Here is a 22,838-nt window from a genome sequence, read left to right on the forward strand (position 1 = left end):
AACATTCTGCACCCTCTCTGAGACATCCTTGATCCTGGCATGAGGGAGGCAACACACCATTCTGATTACTCGCTGCTGGCTGCAGAAATGTCTGTCTGTGCATCTGACTAGAGGGTCCCCTGTCACAATCGAACACTTGGACCCCAGCATACCCCTCATTACATTAGAGCATGTCTCAATACCAGAAACGTGGCTGTTCATGCTACATTCCCCTGGGAGTCCATCACCCCATACATTTTCCAAAACAGCATACTTGTTTGAAACGGGGATAGCCACAGAAGATTCCTGCACTACCTGTTTACCTCTCCTACCTTTCCTGGTGTTACTCCATCTATCTGACTGTATCTGCAGCTTTTCTCCCTTCCTATAACTATCTATCACACCCCCTAGCTCTTGTAAATTCCTCATTGCCTCGAACTGTCGCTCCAACAGATCCAGTCGACCTGATAGGATTCATGACCAAGGACACTTGCTGCAGGCAATCCTCAGTAATGTGGAAACTCTCCCTAATCTCCCATTTCCGACAGGAAGGGCAAATCACTATACCAAAGGCCATCTTTGCTCATCCAAAATCTACACACCCAGAAGATTACACTGTCTTTTTGCTCTTAAAAAGTGCTCCACGCTAAGTTAGCACTTATCACTTATACTTTTAAAATTTAATCAAGAGACATTTTAATAAAACATTATAATCAAGAAAGAACCCATTCTACTCACTTCTGAACAGGCTGAATATTGAATAAAAAAACTACGTTCGAACCCAAAAGAAACTTAACCTTCAGGGGGCTGGGGGCGGGCAAAACTATCGCCCCGCCCCCTATTGTTTCCGAATTCGTGAAGGACTCTCTCAACCACGCCCCCTGAAGTTACGATGACGTCACTCATCAGGACCCCGCCCCAATACGTGTGGGCGCATGCGCAGTGTAGCTCCCGCAGCGGGATGGCGGCAGTGGCCGAAGGGACAAAGACAAAAACCGCTGGGAAAGGCTGAGCAGGTCCAGCAGCGCGTTTCGGTTCCGGAGATCCTTCTTCAGAACTCAGGAACATCCCGGGGAGGTCGCCAGGACCGAGCGCCAAGACCCCGGGGAGAGGAGACAGTGAGACAGGGTAGGATTGGAAACCGCGGGAGGAGGTGGGGGGGGGGGTGTTATAAACTCCTCGGGGGAGACCTGCGGCCTCCAATAAAAGCCCCACAGGCCCAGTGTTTACTTCACCGGCAAAGGCGCTCTCGGGTTGCCCGGGCAACCGGCGGCCATCTTTGTGAAGGTCAGGCGGAAGTTGTCTTTGGGCCGGCATCGCGGGCGGCCATCTTAGTGAAGGCACCGCCCGCTGTCATTTCCGGGAGAGAATTCCAACCTTGGGGCAGCCTTTGTGTCAATTAGAATTTCCTCATTTCACTCTGGGAGACCTGGCCCTGAGCTTGGTCTGTGTACCCTTAAAACAGGAAAAGGAAGTGGGAGAGAGGTCCAGGGAAAAAAAAACACTTAGATGGGCTGTGAATTTGAGGTGAATTAATGTGATAATCTGTGGCACTGGAACAGAATGTGGGTGCTTCCAAGATGGCAGTGACCAGGAAAGCATTGGCTTGTTGATGTTAGTTTCAGTTTGTAGACAAGAGAAAAGGGCGAACACCAGGAATTCACTTTGGAATTAAATTGCCATTGTCCAACAGAACCACAGCCACTTCTGCAATATTGTGTCTCCCTCCTATTGGAAGGATGTTGTAAACATGAAAAGGTTCAGAAAAGATTTGCTAGAATGTTGCCAGGGTTGGAGGATTTGTGCTATAGAAAGAGGCTGAACAGTCTGGGGCTGTTTTCACCGGAGCATCGGAGGCTGAAGTGTGACCTTATAGAGGTTTATAAAATCATGAAGAGCGTGGAATAGGGTAAATAGGCAAGGTCTTTTCCCTGGGGTGGGGGAGTCCAGAATGGGAGGGTAATTGGTTCAGGGTGGGGGAGAGGGGCAGGTGTAAAACGGACCAAAAGGGCAATGTATTCATCCAGAGGATGGTACGTGTAAGGAATTAGCTTCCAGAGGAAGTGGTGGAGGCTGGTACAATTACAACATTTAAAAAGGCATCTGAATGGGTATATGAATAGGAAGGGTTTAAAGGAATATGGGCTAATGCTGGCAAATGGGATATGATTGATTTGGAATATAGACAATAGGTGCAGGAGTAGGCCATTCTGCCCTTCAAGCCTGCACCACCATTCAATATGATCATTGCTGATCATCCTTAATCAGTATCCTGTTTCTGCCTTATCTCCATAACCCTTGATTCCACTGTCCTTGAGAGCTCTATCCAACTTTTTCTTAAATGAATCCAGAGACTGGACCTCCACTGCACTCTGGGGCAGAACATTCCACACAGCCACCACTCTCTGGGTGAAGAAGTTTCTCCTCATCTCTATCCTAAATGGTCTATCCTGTATTTTTAAGCTGTGTCCTCTGGTTCGGCACTCACCCATCAGCGGAAGCATGTTTCCTGTCTCCAGAGTGTCCAATCCTTTAATAATCTTATGTCTCAATCAGATCCCCTCTCAGTCTTCTAAACTCAAGGGTATACAAGCCCAGTCGCTCCAGTCTTTCAGCGTAAGGGAGTCCCGCCATTCCAGGAATTGACCTCGTCAACCTATGCTACACTCCCTCAATAGCCAGAATGTCTTTGCTCAAATTTGGAGACCAGAACTGTACACAATACTCCAGGTGTGGTCTCTCCAGGGCCCTGTACAGCTGCAGAAGAACCTCTTTGCTTCTATACTCAATCCCTCTTGTTATGAAGGCCAGCATGCTATTAGCCGCCTTCACTACCTGCTGTACCTGCATGCTTACCTTCATTGGCTGGTGTACAAGAACACCCAGATCTCTTTGTACTGTTTGGTACAGGCGTGTTGGACCAAAGGGTGTTTCTGTGCTGTATGTCTCTATGACCCTGGCTTTCCAATGATGTTTGCCACATCTGTATGTTCAGTTTTTCTCTGGTGTCGGTGTTAATACCTCTGTCTCATTTTGCTCCGCCCTTCCCGGGTCATTAACCATTTTGTGTCTGGTTCTTCCTCAAGAAGCTGATTGCAGGTTCACCCTGAATTGGCACTTTTTTTTTTGCTTCCCCAAATCAGACCTGCTCACTCTCAGCAGGATCCCAGTGTTGTGAAAGCTATTCACTTCCAGGTGGAATTATCCAAAATGCAGAGAGATGTCAGTCTTGACGTTTTTGCTTTTCAGCCCCTGGAAGATCCTTCAGGAGAATTAGTTAGAGCGGAGTGAGATGGTGCTTTCAGTTTTGTGGAATAAAAAAAAGTATTCCGTAGAAGGTAGAATTGCTTGTTCAGAATTTCTACCCTGCAGTGACAGTGATGACCTTTGTAATCTCTTTCTTTTGACAGAGTATTTGAAGATTCAAAGACGGGAGTTTCAAGATCAATAGTTGAAGGGCTTATGCCCGAAAAGTTGACTTTCCTGCTCCTCGGATGCTGCCTGACCTGCTGTGCTTTTCCAGCGCTGCACTTTTCAACACTGACTGTCCAGCGTCTACAGTCTTCACTTTGATGTCAATGTCTGACAGTCACTCAGTCCATCGGGACCACAACGGTTTTCAACTATGAGTCTGTGAGAAGGAGGAAAGCTTTTTGGTTCCCGTTTGAGTATGTTTTCAGCATCCGTGGAACTGGATGAGAGACCCAACTGTTGCAGCGCACTGAATGAGGAGCGTGTAGCAGCTATACGGCCTGGAAAGAGGAATTCACGACGTGTTTGTGCGTGGCTGAAGCTTCGGCCATGGAGAAACCTGAGAAATCCCGCACTGTGGAGAAACCATGGAAGTGTGGTGACTGTGGGAAAGGCTTCCGTGCCCCGTCTGCCCTGGAGATTCATCGGCGCAGTCACACCGGAGAGAGGCCGTTCTCCTGCCCTGAGTGCTGGAAGGCCTTCAGCAATTCCTCCGCCCTGCAGGCCCACCAGCAGGTCCACACAGGGGAGAGGCCGTTCCCCTGCACTGAGTGCGGGAAGATCTTTAGCAATTCCTCCATCCTGCTGAAGCACCGGCGGGTCCACATAGGGGAGAGGCCCTTCAGCTGCCCTGAGTGCGGGAAGACCTTTACACAGGTGTCCATCCTGCTGACCCACCGACGGATCCACACTGGGGAGAGGCCGTTCTCCTGCCCCGAGTGCGGGAAGGGATTCAGTCAGGTGGGCAACTTGCGTACACACCAGCGGGTCCACACGGGGGAGAAGCCCTTCAGCTGCCCTGAATGTGGGAAGGCCTTCTGCTATTCCTCGGACCTGCTGAAGCATCAGCGTGTCCACACCGGGGAGAGGCCCTTCAGTTGCCCCGAGTGCGGGAAGGGCTTCAGCGATTCCTCCGACCTGCTGAAGCACCAAAGGGTCCACACGGGGCAGAAGCCCTTCAGCTGCCCCGAGTGCGGGAAGGCCTTCAGCGATTCCTCTGCCCTGGTTAAGCACCGGCGAGTCCACACGGGGGAGAGGCCCTTCAGCTGCCCCGAGTGTGGGAAAAGCTTTGCCCGGGCCTCCAACCTGCTGACCCACCGGCGGATCCACACGGGGGAGAGGCCCTTCAGCTGCCCCAAATGCGGGAAGGGCTTCACCCGCTCCTCCCACCTCCGGAGCCACCAGCGAGTTCACGTGCCATCGCAGGGGGATTGAAGGAGTGACGGCCGAGTGCCATTATCGACTGGACTATCAACCCAGTTGCAGGGAGTCCTGTGTTCAGTTCCCACTGCGACAGATGGTGGAATTGGAATTTGGTCAGAAATCTGGAGTTCAGAATCTAACGGTGAAACCATTGTGGGGGTGGAAGAAACCCCCATTTGATTCACTCAGTCGTCCCAGCTGCATCCTTTACCCGGTCTGGCCTGTACGTAACTCCAGACGCACAGCAGTGTGGCAAATGGGTGAGGAGGAACTTACTTGGATACAGAGTATGGGTTGAAATTGCTGAGTGAGGCAATACTCCCTCTGGGTTACGGTTGTACCAAGGATCCAATTACAAAGAGACGACTCCGTGCTGACCAATATTAAAGAAGGGGGGCGGGGGGGCGTGGTGTCTGTGTGCACTTTGATCTTGAGTTGTTTTTTTAAAAATCTGCTATGTTTTCTCTGCTTGTTTGCTGGGGAGAATCTGAAGCAGTAACAAAGTTGGGTCACAATAAAGGTTACCTGAACTTAACCCCTGGCTCAGACTCTCATTGAAGGCTTTGAGCTCCAAGAGGTTTTTGTTTTAAAGCTGCTCATTTCTTTCAGCCTCCTGCACTAAGTTTCCAATGTCATGTATCAGATGGAGCAGTGAATGAGCAGCCAGTATTGTTAGAATTTTTTCAGGAGTGCAGAGTGCGCCATGTCATCGGCATTGTAAAGTTTCCTGGCAGCACCAGGGGCTGTGGGCTGTGTTCACTGGAAACCATGTGGAAGTGCCGGTGTTGGACTGGAGTGGATAAAGTGAAAAAAACCTGGTGCTGTGTGATATCATCCAACAGATTTATTTGGAAGCACTAGCTTTCGGAGTGCTGGTCCTTCATCGGGTAGCTATGGAGCAGGAACATGTAGCAACCGATCAAAGTGTCATACTACTGATAGGATATATAGAACAAATCAAGATTGTGGTTTACTCTTTCATCTTCTAGAATGGGTTGCGGGTTTTGGTTCATTAATATGTAAAGCTCAGAAGTACTTTTGAGTCGCATTCTTGAGATGACTTAAGGTTTTATAGAAATCAGTGACATCTCAGCTCAGTATATGAAAGATGTGAGGTTTGACTCTGTCTATATTTCATTCTTGAATCAGACTGGTTCCATTTCCAAAGTAGGAATTTATAAAATATTACATGGATTGACTGCCTGCAGATTGTGTGCTTTTTTGATCAAAATTGAATGTATCTGCAAATGCAAATTTACCCCATAGACCTGTGTGCGTCTGTGCATGCATCAGAGAGTGTGTGTGTGTGTGTGTGCGCATGTGACTTTGTGTGTGAGAGTTTGCCTAAGAGTATATGTTTGCCTGTGTGCATGCTTGGTAATGTATGAGTGTGATGGAGTATACGCCTGTGAGAGTGTTGGGTGGAGTGTGTCTGTGTACGAAAGAGGTATAGATAAAAGTGAGGAATTGCATTTTGCTTAAAAGGGGGAGGATTTGTAGCAGTTACTGGCAGGGCCCTGGGTTATGTTGTAGAACAAAGACATGGGGGTGTGGTTCGGGTACATAGGTCTTTGAATTTGCATCACTGGTAGTCAAAGTGGTTAAGAGTTGTTTAGCCCACTTGCCTTCATTGTTCACACTGTTGAATGTTGGAGTTGGGACATCATTTTGAAATTGTTGGTTAGGCCACTTTTAGAACACTGAGTACAGTTCTGGAGTTCAGAATCTAACGGTGAAACCATTTTCGGGGGTTGGGGATGGTGAAACCCCAATCTGATTCACTCACGTCCTTTTTAGGGAAGGAAACTGTCGTTGTGGGAGAGAATTCACTCAGTCATTCCAGCTATCTCCTTTTACCCGGTCTGGCCTACATGTGACTCCAGACCTACAACAGTCTGGTCGACTCTCCACTGCCCTCCCCCCACTGGCAAATGCGTGGAGAGAAACTTAGTTGGAGACAAGGTATGGGTTGAAATTGGTGAGTGAGGCAGTATTTCCTATGGGTTACGGCTGTAGCAAGGACCCAATTACAAAGGGACAACTCGGTGCTGACCAATAGTAAAGGAGAGAGGTGGAGGGGGGTGGCAGTGTGTGCGCTTTGACCTTGAGCTGCTTATTTAAAAAAAAAACAGCAACTTTTTCTACGCCTATTTGGTGAGGGGGGTGCGGGTGTGGAATCTGAAGCTGTAACAAAGTTGGGTCACAATAAAGGTTACCTGAACTTACTTACTGCCAGGCTCAGACTCTCATTGAAAGTTTTGAGCTCCAAGAGGTTTTTGTTTTAAAGCAGCCTCCTGCACTGAGTTTCCAATGTCGTGTATCAGATGGAGCAGTGAATGAGGAGCTAGTATCATTAGAAATTGTAAATTTTTCGTGAGTGCAGGTACTGCATCATTTCATCAGCATTGTAAAGTTTACTGGCAGCACCCGGAGGTGTGGGTCGTGTTCACTAGATACGCGTATCTTTACAATTAAGATTACCTAAAATGATATATTCAGAAACATAGTTGAAGTCTAAAAGCATGTTAAATTTTTTAAAAGAGCTGTTGAAACCTTTCTGAAACTTGCACTGAATTATATGCAGTTTAACCACAGCTCAGGACAGGTTGGTAGGGGTGAATGGCCTGTTCATAGTCAGAACCAATTTCACAAGACTATGTAGAAATAAAGTCATAGAGTTGTACAGCATGGAAACAAACCCTTCAGTCCATGCCAACCAGATATTCTAACTTATCCCAGTGACCCATTTGCCAGAATTTGGCCAATGTCCCTCTAAACCCTTCCTATTCCTATCCCCATCCAGATGCCTTTTAAATGCTATAATTATATCGGCCTTCACCACTTCCTCTGGCAGCTCATTCCATAAACTCACCACTCTCTGCGTGAAAAGGTTGCCCCTTAGGTCCCTCACAAATCTTCCACTCCCCCCACCCTAAATCTATGCCCTCTAGTTCTGGACTCCCCCCTACCCCCAAACCTGGGGCAAAGAGATACAAAAGTTCATTTACTTCCGCCCCCCCCCCCCCCCCACAGGATAAAGAGTTACGCAGAGAGAGGGGGTTTCACTCTGAACCTCAAGACCAGTTCTGCGCAGTGACATCAACAATGGAACGAGGGGTGGGGTAAGGTTTCTGGGTAATGGGTGGCGCCAAGCCAGATGCAGTCCCTGCACCATTTGCAAAAATCCCAATCCGAGGAATCCGCCCGAGGCAGATAGGAAACGGAAGCCTTCAGGTGCCACACTTCCATGGTTTCTCCACGGGGCGGGATTCCACGGGTTTCTCCATGGCTGAAGCTTCAGCCGCTCACAAACGCGTGTGGAACCCCTCCCCACCCTGAATTCCTCTTCCCAGGCCATATAACTGTTTCAGGCTCCACACTCAGTGCGCTGCAACAGTAGGGTCTCTCATCCAGTCCCACTGATGCTGAAAACCTACTCAAACAGGAACCAAAAAGCTTTGCTCCTTCTCACAGACTCATAGTTGAAAATTATTGCGGTACCGATGGATTGAGTGACTGTCAGACATTGACGTCAAAATAAGGACTGCAGACGCTGGAGAGTCAGAGTCGAAAAGTGCGGCGCTGGAAAAGCACAGCAGGTCAGGCAGCATCCGAGGAGCAGGAGAGTCAACGTTTCAGGCATCAGGCCTTTATCTGTTGATTTTGAAACTTCCGTCTTCAGATCTTCAAATACTCTGTAAAGAGAGATTACAAAGCTCATCACTGTCAGTGCAGGGTAGAAATTCTGAAGAGGCAATTTTACTTTCTATGGAATATTCTTGTGTTCTGTTATTCCACAAAATTGAAAGCACCATCCCACACTCTCTTCCCCCTCTGTTCTCACTCCGCTCTAACTAATTCTCCTGAAGGTGCTGATTCAGGATCTTACAGAAAAGCAAAAACATCAAGACTGACATCTCTCTGCATTTTGGATAATTCTACCTGGAAGTGAATATCTTTCACAACACTGTGATACTGCTGAGAGTGAGCAGGTCTGATTTTGGGAAGCAATAAAAAGTGTGTCAATTCAGGGTGAATCGGGAATGCAGCTTCTTGAGGAAGAACCAGACACAAAATGGTTAACGTCCCCAGGAAGGTGCGAGCAAAATGAGACATCAAGGCATTAACACCGACATTAGAGAGAAAGTGAACCTATTGACGTGGCAAATGTTAGTGGAAAGCCAGAGTCATAGAGATGTACAGCACAGAAACAGACCCTTTGGTCCAACTCATCAGTACCAACCAGATATTCTAAATTAATCCAGTCCCATTTGTCAGCACTTGGCCTATGTCCTCTAAACCCTTTCTATTCATATACCCATCCAGATGCCATTTAATTGCTGTAATTGTACCATCCATCACCATTTCCTCTGGCAGCTCATTCATTACATACAGCACCCTCTGAATATAGGAGTTGCCCATTAGGTTCCTTTTAAATCTCACCCTCACCCTGAACCTATAACCCATCCAGGGAAAAGACCTTGTCTATTTACCCTATCCATGCCTCTCATGATTTTATAAACGTTTGTAGGGTCACCCTCAGCCTTTGGCGCTCGACAGAAAACAGCTCCACTCTGTTCAGCTCAAACCCTGACAACATCCTTGTCAATCTTATCTGAATCTTTTCAGGTTTCACAACATCCTTCCTCTAGCAGAGAGACAAAAATGCACACAATACTCCAAAAGTAGCCAAACAAATGTCCTGGAGAGTGCACAACGTAACCTTCCAGCTCCAATACTCAGAACTGGGAAAGTTTTCAAATCCCCCCCAACCTGCACACCCCTGGGCACTATGGGTAATTTGGCATGGCCAATTCCCCCCTAACCTGCACATCCCTGGGCACTATGGGTAATTTGGCAAGGCTAATCCCCCCCCCCCCCCCCCCCCCCCGCAACCTGCACATCCCTGGGCAATATGGGTAATTTTGCATAGCCAACCCCCCCCCTCCCCCCCCCCCCCCCCCACCGAACCTGCACATACAAATTCACTCCCATGGACGTGTGTGTGTTTGCATGAAAGAGAAAAAAAAATCTACATCAGTATATCTCTGCCTATTTGATAACAGATGCTTTATTTCTGTTGGTGTAAATATTGTTGTAAATCATAGCTGGGTGCTAATAGTTAGATGGAAGGGAGACAAAATTCCCCAAGTCGGGCACCATGAGAATCCTGGGAGAGCCCTATTTCTAGTTTACTTCCGAATGAACAAACACTAAGCATAAGCACCTATTTATTTCTAATTTTGTTTCATTTTTCTTGTTTAATTCCCTGTTATGACTACACTCTGTGCCTGGGTGGTTGACAGGCTTGGGAGATTGTGGGTTGGGGCTTGATTGACTGAATGTTTTATTGTTCCAGAAGGTGTAATAGGGAAACAGGGAGATCAACAGAGGATAGAGAAATCAGGACCTGAAATCAGAGCGGACACCAGACTACCCTGTGGTCAGTGCTTTGATTAGCAGCGCTAACCCTCTACCTTTACCTCACTTCCCATCTGACTATCCCCTCGATATTCAGGATCCAATCCTTGTCATCCTGAAGCCATGTCTCTGTAAGGAGTCTCCGATCATAATTATTCTCTTCAATGTGTGCAGTCAATTCATTCACTTTTGTTACAATGCAGCACACATTCAGACACACTGTTTTTAGTTTCAATTCTTGTGACCTTTAAAATCCAGTTTTGACTGCTGGTACATTTACTCCCCTTGTCCCTTTCTATCGTTCTCTGATGTTCATTTTCCACATCACTACATTGCTCACTGGCCTTGATTTGGATTGGCCAGGCTAAATTGCCCAGCATGTCCAGGGATATGCAGGTTAGGTGGGTTAGCCATGGGAAATGCAGGGTTATAGTTTCATAGTAATAGAAGCAGGAATAGGCCATTTGGCCCATCCAGCCTGCTCCACCATTCATTAAGATCAGGGCTGATCTATCCATCAACTCAGCTCCTCCTCCCTGCATTGTCCCAACTACCCTTCCATTCCCCTACCATTGCAAATACCCATTCAACTGTGTATTGAGTTTAGAGTCATAGTGATGTACAGCATGGAAACAGACCCTTTGGTCCAACCCGTCCCATGCCGACCAGATATCCCAACCCAATCTTGTCCCACCTGCCAGCACCCAAATGATATCTCTCCAAACCCTTCCTATTCATATACCCATCCAAATGCCTCTTAAATGTTGCAATTGCACCAGTCTCCACAACTTCCTCTGGCAGATCATTCCATACACACACCAGCCTTTGTGAAAAAGTTGCCCCTTTGGTCTCTTTCATATCTTTCCTTTCTCACCCTAAACCTATGCCCTCTAGTTCTGGACTCCCCCACCCCAGCGAAAAGATTTTGTCTATTTATCCTATCCATGCCCCTTTATGATTTTATAAACCACTATACGGTCACCCTTCAGCCTCTGACACTCCAGGGAAAACAGCGCCAGCGTGTTCAGTGTCTCCTTATAGCTCAAATCTTCCAACCCTGGCAACATCCTTGTACATCTTTTCTGAACCCTTTCAAGTTTCACAACATCTTTCCGACATGAAGGAGACCAGAATTGCACGCAATATTCCAACAGTGGCCTAACCAATGTCCTGTGCAGCCACAACATGACTCCTGTACTCAATACTCTGACCAATAAAAGAAAGCATACCAAACACCATCTTCACTATCCTATTGACATGTGACTACACTTTCAAGGAGCTATGAACCTGCACTCCAAGGTCTCTCTGAGTGAAAATGCCTCTACTGCTTCTATGGGCAGATAATTCCATAAATTCACTACTCTCTGGGAAAAGCAGTTCCTCCTCATCTCGGTCCTAAATCTGCTCCTCCAAATCTTGAGGCCTGGTCTCATCCAGCAGCAGAAATGACTGGATAGGGTAGGGCTTCATCCCCACAGTGCAACAAATTCCCACCTTCCATCAAAATCCCGGATGTAGTTACTCACTCAGTTGCTTTCTCACAAATGCAATACTTCATTGTAACTTCTTCTGCTCCCATTAAGGGCAAAACATCTTTGAAAGCTGCTCTGAAACTCCAGCCTTCACAATCACACCTCTGCTTTCACCGAAGAAGATTAGAGTCATATAGCACGGAAACAGACCCTTTGGTACAACTCGTCCATGCCGACCAGATATCCAAAATTAATCTTGTCCCATTTGCTAACATTTGGCCCACATCCCTCTGCATCTAGATGGGTATATGAATAGGAAGGGTTTTAAGGAATATGGGCCACATGCTGGCAAATGGAACAGATTGATTTCGGATATATGGTTGGCAGAGACGAGTTGGGCTGAAGGATCTGTTTGTGTGGTGTATGACTCTAACTGTCTTCGGTGAAAACAGAAATGTGGTTCTGAAGACTGGGTTTTCAGAGCAGCTTTCAAAGATGTTTTGCCCTTACTGGGACCGGAAGAAGTTACAATGAAATCTTTCATTTGTGAGACAGCAAGCAACTAAGTGGGAATTCATTGCACTGAGAGGATGAAGCCCTACCCTATTCAGTCATTTCTGCTCTTGGCTGGGACTAGGCCTCAAGCTTTGGGGGAGTAGGTTTAGGACAGAGATGAGGAGGAGGAAGTGAGGGCTGCTGCTTTTCCCAGAGAGTAGTGTATCTGCGGAATTCTCTGCCCGAGGAAGCAGGCTCCAATATGCCCCGCTCCTAATTCTTCGACTTGACGTATCCGTGACTGTAAACTTTGAATTGTTTTGGTTAACTGATGCAAATATTTCCCACTTGTCCAACAATCCAGTGTCAGCTGTTTCAGTCATTGAGGTGGTTTTGATTCATCTACTAAATACATCTACTCTTATTAGACAATATTCATAACAATGTACACGAGGTGATTCTATATAAGCAAGCTGTAGACAATTAAAAAAGGCCGACCAGGCAAGGAGGTGGTGAACAAACACAGGGCATCCCTCTTAGAGTATGCATCTTGTTTGTTTACAAATTAAACACACTTCAGATCTTTTCCTAGCTGCTTTCTGAAAATCTGGGTACCACCAGGTTTGTGAGTGTTAACAATAATGACCATCATCAACTGAAATAGGCAGAATGAACACAATCCAGTCCGGCAGAGGTCACCCACATTTTGGTTTGAGTATTGAGGGATTACCCTTGAGGCCCCTGTGATATCAGTACCATACCCAGGCTAATGTGCATTGAAACCAGATTATGAAGTGTTAACTTTCCTGCAAACTTCTGCCTGTGTGTGTCTCTCTGTAACATTTTCCAACTTTCTTCATATCTCAGTTTGTCAGCTTTTGTTTATTCCTTCCTTCCTTCCAAGGCTAATGAGGCACTCACATTCCAAAGCAGCCCAAGTTAGGGAGTTGAGCCTCATAAATCCTGGCTGTGACACATTGCTGCTTAACCAAGTGTGCAAACTCTAAATCCCTCTCAGCTGTTCCATTTGCAAATCAAACACTGTTTTCAACACAAGTTGTTTGTGTCTCTGCATGAGTCTACAACCCGGGGAAATACAACGGAGTCTTTAATGGTTGCCCAATGTGTCCTGTATGCCAAATTCACTCAAGTCTGGACATCCTGAAGCGAGCAATTATACTTCAGATTTCTACTCGCCAATTAAAACTAATGTTGGGCACTCGAACAGATTGGGGGCATCTTGAAGCATGCCACGGACCTCAGTGTGGGTCCAGGGCTTATCAAATAGGGTTTCACCTCTCAAAACCCTGGGGTAAGCAAATTGATTTTTATTAACTTTGTAAAGCACAAGTGCTCTCAGCAGTATTACATCCAGACGCCAGGACCCTGTTGAGTCCTCTCACTAGTATCTTGTGGCTGTTTAGTGAGAATTGTATCAACATTTCTAATAGCACTTTTGTTCCTGGCCAGCTTTCCTCTTTATTTTGGACACAACAAAAGCAGCAACCACCCTCTATATTTCATCTCTCAAAGGATATCGGCTGGTGACCTGAGAGGACCAGGGAATTAACTGCCTGACTCGCCAACTGTGGGGGATGGAATTAAAGCCCCATGTCAGGAAAGAATTTGTTTATCGGGAAGCAGTACAGCTGCAAGGCCAACCGTCTCCGCTGAGCCTGGGAAACACAAGCTTTAGCAAGCAGGCACTAAGCTGAGATTCAAAATGGTTTCCAGGCTTTAATATGTGACCAAATGGCTGACCCAAATCTAACAATTCTCCCACATCATCGCAGGGAATAAAACAAGAAAAATGAAACAAAATTAGAAATAAATAGGCGATCGTGCTTAATGTTTGTTCATTATGAAGTAAACAAGAAATAGGGGTCTCCCAGGACTCTTATGGTGCCCTACTTGAGGAATTCTGTCCAACAAGTTTAATTGGAAGCAGTAGCTTTCGGAGTGCAGCTCCTTCATCAGGAGATTGTGGAATATAAAATTGTAAGACACAGAATTTATCGCAACAGTTTATAGTGTGATGTAAATTATATATTGAAAAAGACCTGGATTGTTTGTTAAGTCTCTCATCTGTTCGAATGACCATGATAGATTCAGTTCTTTCAAATGTAAATCACAAAACCTTTTAAAATAGTTAAATCCTCAAGTGAACTTTACCAATTGGTGTTGCGTCAGTCCAGATAATGTATTGAAGGTGTGAGCTCCCCTGTGTGCGACTGTCTGTGGCCCAATGGTTAAACTGATTTACAGAATCTTACATGGATTCATGCAGTTTTTGAGCAAAGTAAGATAATTCTGCAAGTATAAATTCACCCAACAAACTTGTTTGTGTGTGTGTGTGTGTGGGGATGTATATTTGCAGATACATTCTATGTGCATTTTTTAAAGCAAAAATCTGCAGGCAGTCAATACATGTAATAGTTTGTAAATTTGACTTTGGAAATAGAACCAGTCTGACTCAAGTTTGGGATACAGGCAGACTCTGACCTCACACCTTTAATGCATTGTCTGAGCTGAGATGTGAGCTTTTGCTATAAAACCTTGTTATCTCAAAGGTGACAACAAGAAATTCTGGGATTTACATTGTAATGAGACCTGCAACCTATTTGGAAAGGTGGAAGACTTAACAATCCAGGTTTGTTCAATATACCATTTCAGTGGCAGGACACTGGAATGTTTTGCTCTAAATTGTGTCTTAGGATCTTATCCTCCACAACCACCTGATGAAGAGGCAGCACTCCAAAAGTTACTGCTTCCAAAGAAGCTTGTTGGACTACAACCTGGAGTTGTGTGATTCTAGAATCTGGTTTCTAGTATCTGCAGTCCTTGTTTTTACCGAGTTGATTTTAACCCTACAGTGAATCCTCTTGCAAGGATGCCTGCCTTGAAGAAGTTTTCCTCCTCTCTCTACAAGAATCTCAGGGAGTCCCTCTCCCACTGCAACTCTCAGGTCATTTCCTCTGCCCTGAAGCTCTTCAACCATGTCCTGAAACAGACTCGCTACCACAGCCACATTTGCTTCCTCAGTGCCTGCCTCTGTAACCAACTCATCCTACACGGACTCTGGACCACCTTTAACCAAGCAGAGTTCGGATCCGAACAGGCCACTCCACCGTCCTGTCTGACCTATCACCTTCATCCCTACCCCTATTCACCTATTGTACTCTATATTACTTTCCACCCACCCCCCTCTCCCTCTCATTTATCTCACCACCCTGCAGGCACACTGCCTCTATTGCTGATGAAGGGCTTTTGCCCGAAATATCGATTGTTCTGCTCCTCGGTTGCTGCCTGAACTGCTGTGCTTTTCCAGTACCTAATCTAAAGTCGATTGGCCATGCTGAATTACCCATAGTGCCCAGGGATGTGCAGGTTAGGGTGGATTGGCCATGCTAAACTACCCATAGTGCCCAGGGATGTGCAGGTTAGGGTGGATCGGCCATGCTAAATTAGGCATAATATGCAGGTAAGGTGCATAACTCAGGGTTAAATGTAGGGGAATGGGTGTGGGTTGGTGACCCTTGGGAGGGTCGGTGAGGCCGAGTGGCCTGCTTCCACACTGTGGGGATTCTCTGAAGGGAGGGGTTTTGGAAAGTGAGTTGTCCTCCCCGTCTGCTGCTGGGGCAGTGCATGCGCAGTGAGGCGGCCCGCTGAAGGACTCGCCCCGCGCTCTGTCCCGTCACTTTTCCTCGCCCCGCCCCTAGTTCCTTTGTGACGTCACAGCAAGGAAGTGGCCCTGTCAGTTTCAAAGTGAATCTCCCGCCCTCTGGACGACTCTTCATCCTGGGAAGGGGACAGAGATGGGAGGAGGGGAAATTGGTCACTTGTAGCAACTGGAGTGAATCCAGGGAGGGAGCAGACCCTCAAAAGATCGGTTTGTCCCTCCATTCTTTCCCGGTGGCGCCCATTACTCTTATCTATTTCTTGCCTTATCCGGCCTTGTGCGTGAACAAAGTGTTAACGTATATCCTCTTTCACTGCCAGCTGCTTCCGTGTTTGCGAAAGCAACATTTCCTCCCATTTTTCGCCGACACTGAGCCTTCTGACCTCCTTGATTGTGTGTTTTTTGTTTTTGCAGAAGCAGGAAACAGATGCTTATAACTGTTTGTACGAGCATATCTAGCTTAACCCACACCCCCTCCCCTCACAGCACCTTATCTGTTTGTCTGTAACATCTTCCATTGTTTGCAGGCACATTTCATGTATGCACATTTTAGCTAATACAAAAACAATTATATATTTCCTTCACATAGCTTTCATTCTTGTTAACTCCACTCTTGGCTGAAACAATTATAGTTGAAACTTTATTGCTGGAACAGCACAGCAGGTCAGGCAGCATCCAGGGAACAGGAGATTCGTCGTTTCGGGCACAGGCCCTTCTTCAGGAATTCCTGAAGAAGGGCCTGTGCCCGAAACGTCGAATCTCCTGTTCCCTGGATGCTGCCTGACCTGCTGTGCTGTTCCAGCAATAAAGTTTCAACTTTGATCTCCAGCATCTGCAGACCTCACTTTCTCCCTGAAACAATTATACCCTGGCTTTAGTTCTTTTACTTTGCAGAAGCAATTATGGTTGCAGAAGTAACCATATCCCACAGGGGAGACCCTACAACCTTGTATAAAATAATGTGGGGCATGGTGAGGGTAAATAGACAAGATCTTTGATCTGGGATTGCTCATAGGTTTAGGGTGAGGCTGAGATTTAAAAGAAACCTCAGGGGCAACTCCTATATACAGAGGGTGGTGTGTGTAAAGAATGAGCTGCCAGAGGAAATGGTGACTGCTGGTACAATTACAACCTTTAAAAGGTATCTGGATGGGTATATGTTGGGAAACATTTAGAGGGACATGGGCCAAGTGCTGGCAAATGGGACTAGATTGATTTAGGATATCTGGTCAGCATGGACTGAAGGGACTGTTTCTGTGCTGTACATTTGTGATTCTGGCTTGCCACAAATGTTTGTCACGTCTGTATGTTCAGGTTCTCCCTGGTGTTGGTGTTAACGCCTTGGTGTCTTATTTTGCTCCCCACATTCTGGGGACATTAACCGTTTCCTATCTGGTTGTTCTGATGATCTGGACTGCTGTCCGGATTCGGATTTCTGGGATTGGTCAATAAACACACCTGGAAATGACTCTTTTGTCAATCATACAAGCAATAGTTTATTCTTTGATACAGCCGGGTCAGTAGACTCTGATCAGCCCAAAAGGATTAGATTAGATTCCCAACATTGTGGAAACAGGCCCTTCGGCCCAACCAGTCCACACCGACCCTCTGAAGAGTAGCTCACCCAGACCCATCTCCCTCTAACTAATGCACCTAACATTATGGGCAATTTAGCATAGCCAATTCACCAAACTGTACATCTTTGGATTGTGGGAGGAAACCAGAGCACCTGGAGGAAACCCATGCAGACATGGGGAGAATGTGCAAACTCCACACAGCCAGCCCCCGGAGGCTGGAATTGAACCTGGGACCCCTGGTGCTGTGAGGCAGCAGCGCTAATCACTGGGCCACCGATGAGTACTCCTAGAGTGCCAAAAGAATCCGCCAACTTTTACAGAATTTGTATAGAACTTATGTACATTGTTTCGAGTCAGACATTGAGCATGATCACATAGTAACAACCAATCGGATCCCGCAAGGTCCTCATGCATTTTTGACTTAGCCTAGGGCGGCACGGTGGCTCAGTGGTTAGCACTACTGCCTCACAGCCCCAGGGTCCCAGGTTCGATTCCAGCCTTGGGTGACCATCTGTGTGGAGTTTGCACATTCTCCACATGTCTGCGTGGGTTTCCTCCGGGTGCTCCGGTTTCCTCCCACAGTCCAAAGATGTGCAGGTCAGGTGGATTGGCCATGCTAAATTGCCCATGGTGTTAGGTGCATTAGTCAGACGAAAAATGGTTCTGGGTGGGTTACTCTTCGGAGGGTCAGTGTGGACTGGTTGGGCCGAAGGGTCTGTTTCCAAACTGTAGAGAATATAATCTAATCTATCATAATTTCTTGTAGACAACCTGTTCTTGGAATTGTATTTGTCCTGTCTGGTGGTTAGGATTAAACCGTTACTTCTGCGATTGATGGTTAGGTTCACATTTGTTACTTCTGCATTTGCAGTTTTTTTCACTGGATTTATATCAGGCTGTGGTTTCTTGTTTGTTCTGAGTCGTGAGTATCTGCCTGACTCAGTCCCACCGAGTTAGCCAAGCAGAAGCCATTTTGTCCTACCTCCCATGTTAAAGTGGAGATTTGAGGTGGCCCAGGGAATCCTTTGAGAACTCAGACCTGTAAAGCCTCTCTCTTGGTTTGCCCTGGAGATCATACACTTTGGAAACCTGGAATAAAAACCTTTCATCATAAAGTCCCAAAATGCAATTCAATTCAATCCATAGCAAATAAGCACTAAGAGTTAATTCTCTACGGGATTCAACAGCCTCAGCAATAAAACGGTCTCTCTCTCTCGTGTCCTTTTGAACTCTCAAGACTGCAAAGATTTATTTTGTGAATGCCCCACTTGCAAGGGGTAGTAAGAATCTATTATAATGGACAAGCTCCACCCATTAATTACACAGCTATGGATAGTACCGAGTCTTGTTTCAGGGTCAGATTCAAAGACTATCATTAATTTCACAAGGGAACGGCTGTGAATGTTGCCACTTGGTGTCCTGTTCACACAGATTCACCGATGCTGAGGCAAACGTTCTTAATTGCCTCACAGCATCCTGTTCTCGCTTGGTGAGCCCAGGTGTCCCTATCTTTAAGTTCTCTCCTCTTTCTGAGCCTTCCTGCCGGTTTATTTTCTAGTGCAGTAAATGTATTCAATAATTCAGCATTACATTTTAGTCTGAATGTTTAAAGACAAGTTTTAAGGCTATAGACTTTATCACCCAGATGCCAACACCCTCATTCCTCCCTTTGATTGCACTGCGATCACTGAAAGAGAAGGCTAGTCCAAACGAATGCCCTTCAAGGTAGTCCTGCCATCAACATCCTGTAGAGCAACACCACCATCTTCGCAGCTTATCTGGTCATATTTATCATCGCCATCGACACGTGTGGGTGAGCCATCAGATCGTAAAAGGAGCATCTTCTGGGGCAAATCTATATCACTAAGGGACCTCATAAGCCTAGCAATTATATACCTAACAATACCAATACTGACAAACAGACATAGCTAAATTGATAAGCCAATTGTACCATCAGCCCGATCTGCAGTTTCCCCACCTAGTCCCTTCAGTCATTCTGTCAAGGAATGCCTGGATCTCTTCTTGTATCTTAGTTAAAATTGCCAGTGAGATTGGGAATGCCCATAGTGCATTTATCTTGGACAATGGTGCAGACCTCACCCTCCTGGGCAAGTATATAGTCTAAGGCTTACCGATTCTGCACAGAGTAAAGACACAGGTCTGATAATCCCAGTTTACTCTGTTTCAAAGCCTCTTTAGTCTTATTTCCTCAAAAGGTCAGGCCGTAAAAGAGGGAATTGCGGTTCTGTTGACTTGTCACCCCTGCCGATCCTTCCAACCTCAGGGTACTCTGGATTCCCCAGCCTATCGGGTGTCCTGTATTGTCACCCAGTCCCTTGGGATCCTTCCAGTTGGAGCAAGGTTGGCTGAGACTGACCTCTGCATCCTCCTCAGATGTAGGTTTCATCAACTTGTCCACTGGCCAGGACAAGGTACTGTTGTGGGAACAAGGGTTCCGATAGTGACCTTATGAGGAACATCTTTGCCATCCAGGACAAGGAAATTGGTAGCTTTACCTTAGCTGAAGAAATAATAGTCTGGTTTGGTTTATATTTGGGAGATTTTGTCAAAATAGGTTACTGAAATGTTACAGCAGGAAGTCTGGTCAGGTCTACAGGAGGAAAGGGTCGACTTTTTGCAAGAGGAGTTGCTTGAGCTCTGTAAAAAAACAAATGGGCCAAGTGACTCGAGCACTCGCACTGTATGGGAGACAATGGTCCTCAGAATGCTGTTCCCATTGGGCTCTCCCTTAGCTCTATTGTACATGGTCTTGGTGACAGTATCAGATTCTGAAAAGAGAAAAGGCCTATAAATGTACAAGGGAAGGGTTCCGTTCCAGGTCCATGTGTCGCATAAGGCCTACTGTACGCCAGCCAGTGTTACACCGGCTGTTTGTATACACAGACCGGAGGTATTGGAAAGTGATATTTCTCTTCGCAGGGTCGGAAGGAGGAAGTCTGACGAATAGAATGGAATCGGGGACTGGAGACGGGGCAAGTAAGTCATCTCCCCATAGAGAGGAGTAACATACTACTGCCTCTGGGGTGAAGAGAGTTCTGTGGGCCTGTATAAATAAGTTGTTTGGATTGAGGAGTTTCCCCTATCAGGCTTCCCTTTTCTCAAGTTGGCCCGACCTGCAAAAAGGGATGGTGTTACTGAGTTGATCATTTTTATCCTCACTACGCTTGCGTCTGCAGGTAAAATAAAAAAAAAGTTAACGACATGGTAACTCCCACTGATTTCTACTGTCCAGATGGACCATCTGGTCTTTCTGATGTAAGAGTCCATTGCAATAATCAATCTTCATCATGTTCCACACGTCAAAGGCGCCTGGTCCGGTGCACTGGACGACATCTCCTCAGCATGGGTGGTGGATAATCTCTGATCATTCCTGGTTGCATCCATACTTAGTGGCGTTCCCCATCAGGATGTTGTACGTGATCAGAAAGGTGAGGAGATAGGCGATCCCCCACATGTCCCTCCTCTTAGTTCAAGTATCTGTAATAAGATTAACATTAGAACAACAGCAAAATTCAAAAACCCAAATGTACAGGGTCCACTCCTTTTGTTGGGATTCCAGGATTCTCTCCTCCACTTCCCCCCTTTTGATTGGTGCGGTCAATCAATTTATAATGGTGCAGTTGGACCCAAGCTGAGCGCCCAGCGACTGTGACCGCCGTAGGGGTGGGAAGTAAAACATGGAAGGGGCCATCCCAACGAGGTTGGAGACCTTTGCCAGTCCAGTTCTTGACGAGCACCAACGAACCAGGCTCTACCCGTGACGAGGCTGAAAGGGAGGGAACATCACTGTAGGCCCCACGCTCCTGGGAGTGAAAGGCACGCATAACATTAGTTCGAGCAAGAACATAACCAATCATTGCTTCGGTCATGTGGTAGAAGTGGACTGAGAAGGGAGCCGAATCGTTCCAAGGGGTACAGAGGCGGTGACCAGAGAGACACTGGAGTCAGTCGTGTCTTGCCTGCAGATATGGATCGCATCTGGAATAAGGCCACAGGGATTAGCATAACCCAGAACCAGCACAGAAACAGACCCTTCGGTCCAACTCATCCATGCCGACCAGATATTCCAATCCAATCTAATTCCCCCTGGCAGCACCCAGGCCATATCCCTCCAAAACCTTCCTATTCATGTACCCAACCAAATGCCTCTTAAACATTGCAATTGTACCCACCTCCACCACTTCCTCTGGCAGTTCATTCCATACATGCACAACCCTCTGCATGAAAAGTTGTCCCTTAGGTCCCTTTCAAATCTTTCCCTTCTCACCTTAAACCTATGCCTTCTAGTTTTCGACTCCCCCATCCTGGGGGGAAAAGACCTAGGCTATTTGCCCTATCTATGCCCCTCATGATTTTATAAACCTCTCTACGGTCACCCCTCAGGCTCTGATGCTCCAGGGGTAAAATAAATGCCCCAGCCCCTCTCTGTCTGTGTAACTGGTTAAAGCTCCTTCCCATTGTCAGCTCACTGGGACACACACACTCATTCTGTGTAACCAGTTAAAGCTCAGTTCACTGGTAGTTCCTCTTTGAAGCAGGTCGAATGGATTTCTCTTTCCAGATTCAACCCCCCAATGATATTGAGTGACCCTGTCAGATCTTGTTATGGAATTTCTTCCAAGATTTCTGTCTGCAGATCCTCCCCTTCTGATACCCTGTTAGCAAGTTGAAATAAATCATCACTGTCTCTACCGAGTAGAAACTCTGATTTTCTTGTATGTGTCTGTGTATTTAAAGTACTAACCCAGGAACATACAAATGTTATTATTGATTTAAAATACATAGGAGACATGAGGAAGGAGATGTTAGGACCTGGCACTCTCTGAACCCTAACAGGATGTTCCAAGTGGTAGTGCAAACATTTCAAAATGAAGTGGATGGCCATAGAGCTGTACAGCACAGAAACAGTCCATCTCGTCCATGCTGACTAGATATCTGAAATTAATCTATCTTATTTATCAGCACTTGGCCCATATCCCTTTAAACCCCACCTATTCACATACCCATCCAGCTGCCTTCCTCATTCCCCGTTTTACTTGTACTGATACCTTTGGGGTTCTCTGAACTTGGACAGTAAGGTCCCTTTTTTCCTCAGCACTCTGTAGGGATCTATTATATATAGCTTACTTCCTTCTCTATTAAGATGAGGTGTTGTCCCTCCAGTTTGCGGTTTGATTCGTTGTGGCAATAGAGGAGGCCAAAGATTCTAATGTCAGAAAGGGGGTGGGAAGGGGAATTGAAATGGGTGGTGACTGGAAACGCTAGTCGGCTCTGTGGACCCAGATATGATGCTCAGTGAACCATTCCCCAAGTTTGCGCTCGCTCTCCCCGATATAGAGAAGACCACAACTGGCAAACACATGGCAAATGCAGTACCACAATATGAAGTTATAGCCTTTGCTGTGGAAAAAAAAGTAGAAAGGAAGTGCATTGTTTAAATGGAGATGTAATTGGATGTGGAGAAAGTGAGAACTGCAGATGCTGGAGATCAGGGTCAAAAAGTGTGGTACTGGAAGAGCA

The 22,838-nt window shown here is 46.4% G+C and overlaps 2 protein-coding genes across 2 annotated transcripts in view; one reads left to right on the forward strand and one right to left on the reverse strand.

Annotated features, from left to right (window-relative positions):
• The first annotated feature begins 972 nt into the window (after positions 1-972).
• Positions 973-5,182, forward strand: LOC148144763 (uncharacterized). Its single transcript, XM_087975107.1, has 2 exons — positions 973-1,107; positions 3,390-5,182. The coding sequence occupies exon 2, from the start codon at positions 3,781-3,783 to the stop codon at positions 4,663-4,665; it is 885 nt and encodes a 294-aa protein (XP_087831233.1). The 5' UTR covers positions 973-1,107; positions 3,390-3,780; the 3' UTR covers positions 4,666-5,182.
• A 3,039-nt stretch (positions 5,183-8,221) lies between these two features.
• The window catches only part of LOC148144764 (sulfhydryl oxidase 1-like), a 177,525-nt gene continuing 162,908 nt past the window's right edge, over positions 8,222-22,838 (reverse strand). Inside the window, exon 3 of the transcript XR_015751599.1 lies at positions 8,222-8,348. The gene's annotated coding sequence lies outside the window, so the exon portion shown is untranslated. The remainder of the gene's footprint in view (positions 8,349-22,838) is intronic.

Source organism: Chiloscyllium plagiosum, unplaced genomic scaffold, assembly GCF_037043375.1.
Source record: "Chiloscyllium plagiosum isolate Xiang-an unplaced genomic scaffold, Cpla_swu_hap1 HiC_scaffold_27, whole genome shotgun sequence".
Lineage (NCBI taxonomy): Eukaryota > Metazoa > Chordata > Chondrichthyes > Orectolobiformes > Hemiscylliidae > Chiloscyllium > Chiloscyllium plagiosum.

Coding starts and splice junctions, on each gene's coding strand:
- LOC148144763 (XM_087975107.1), top strand. CDS start 3,781: ATGGAGAAACCTGAGAAATCCCGCACTGTGGAGAAACCATGGAAGTGT.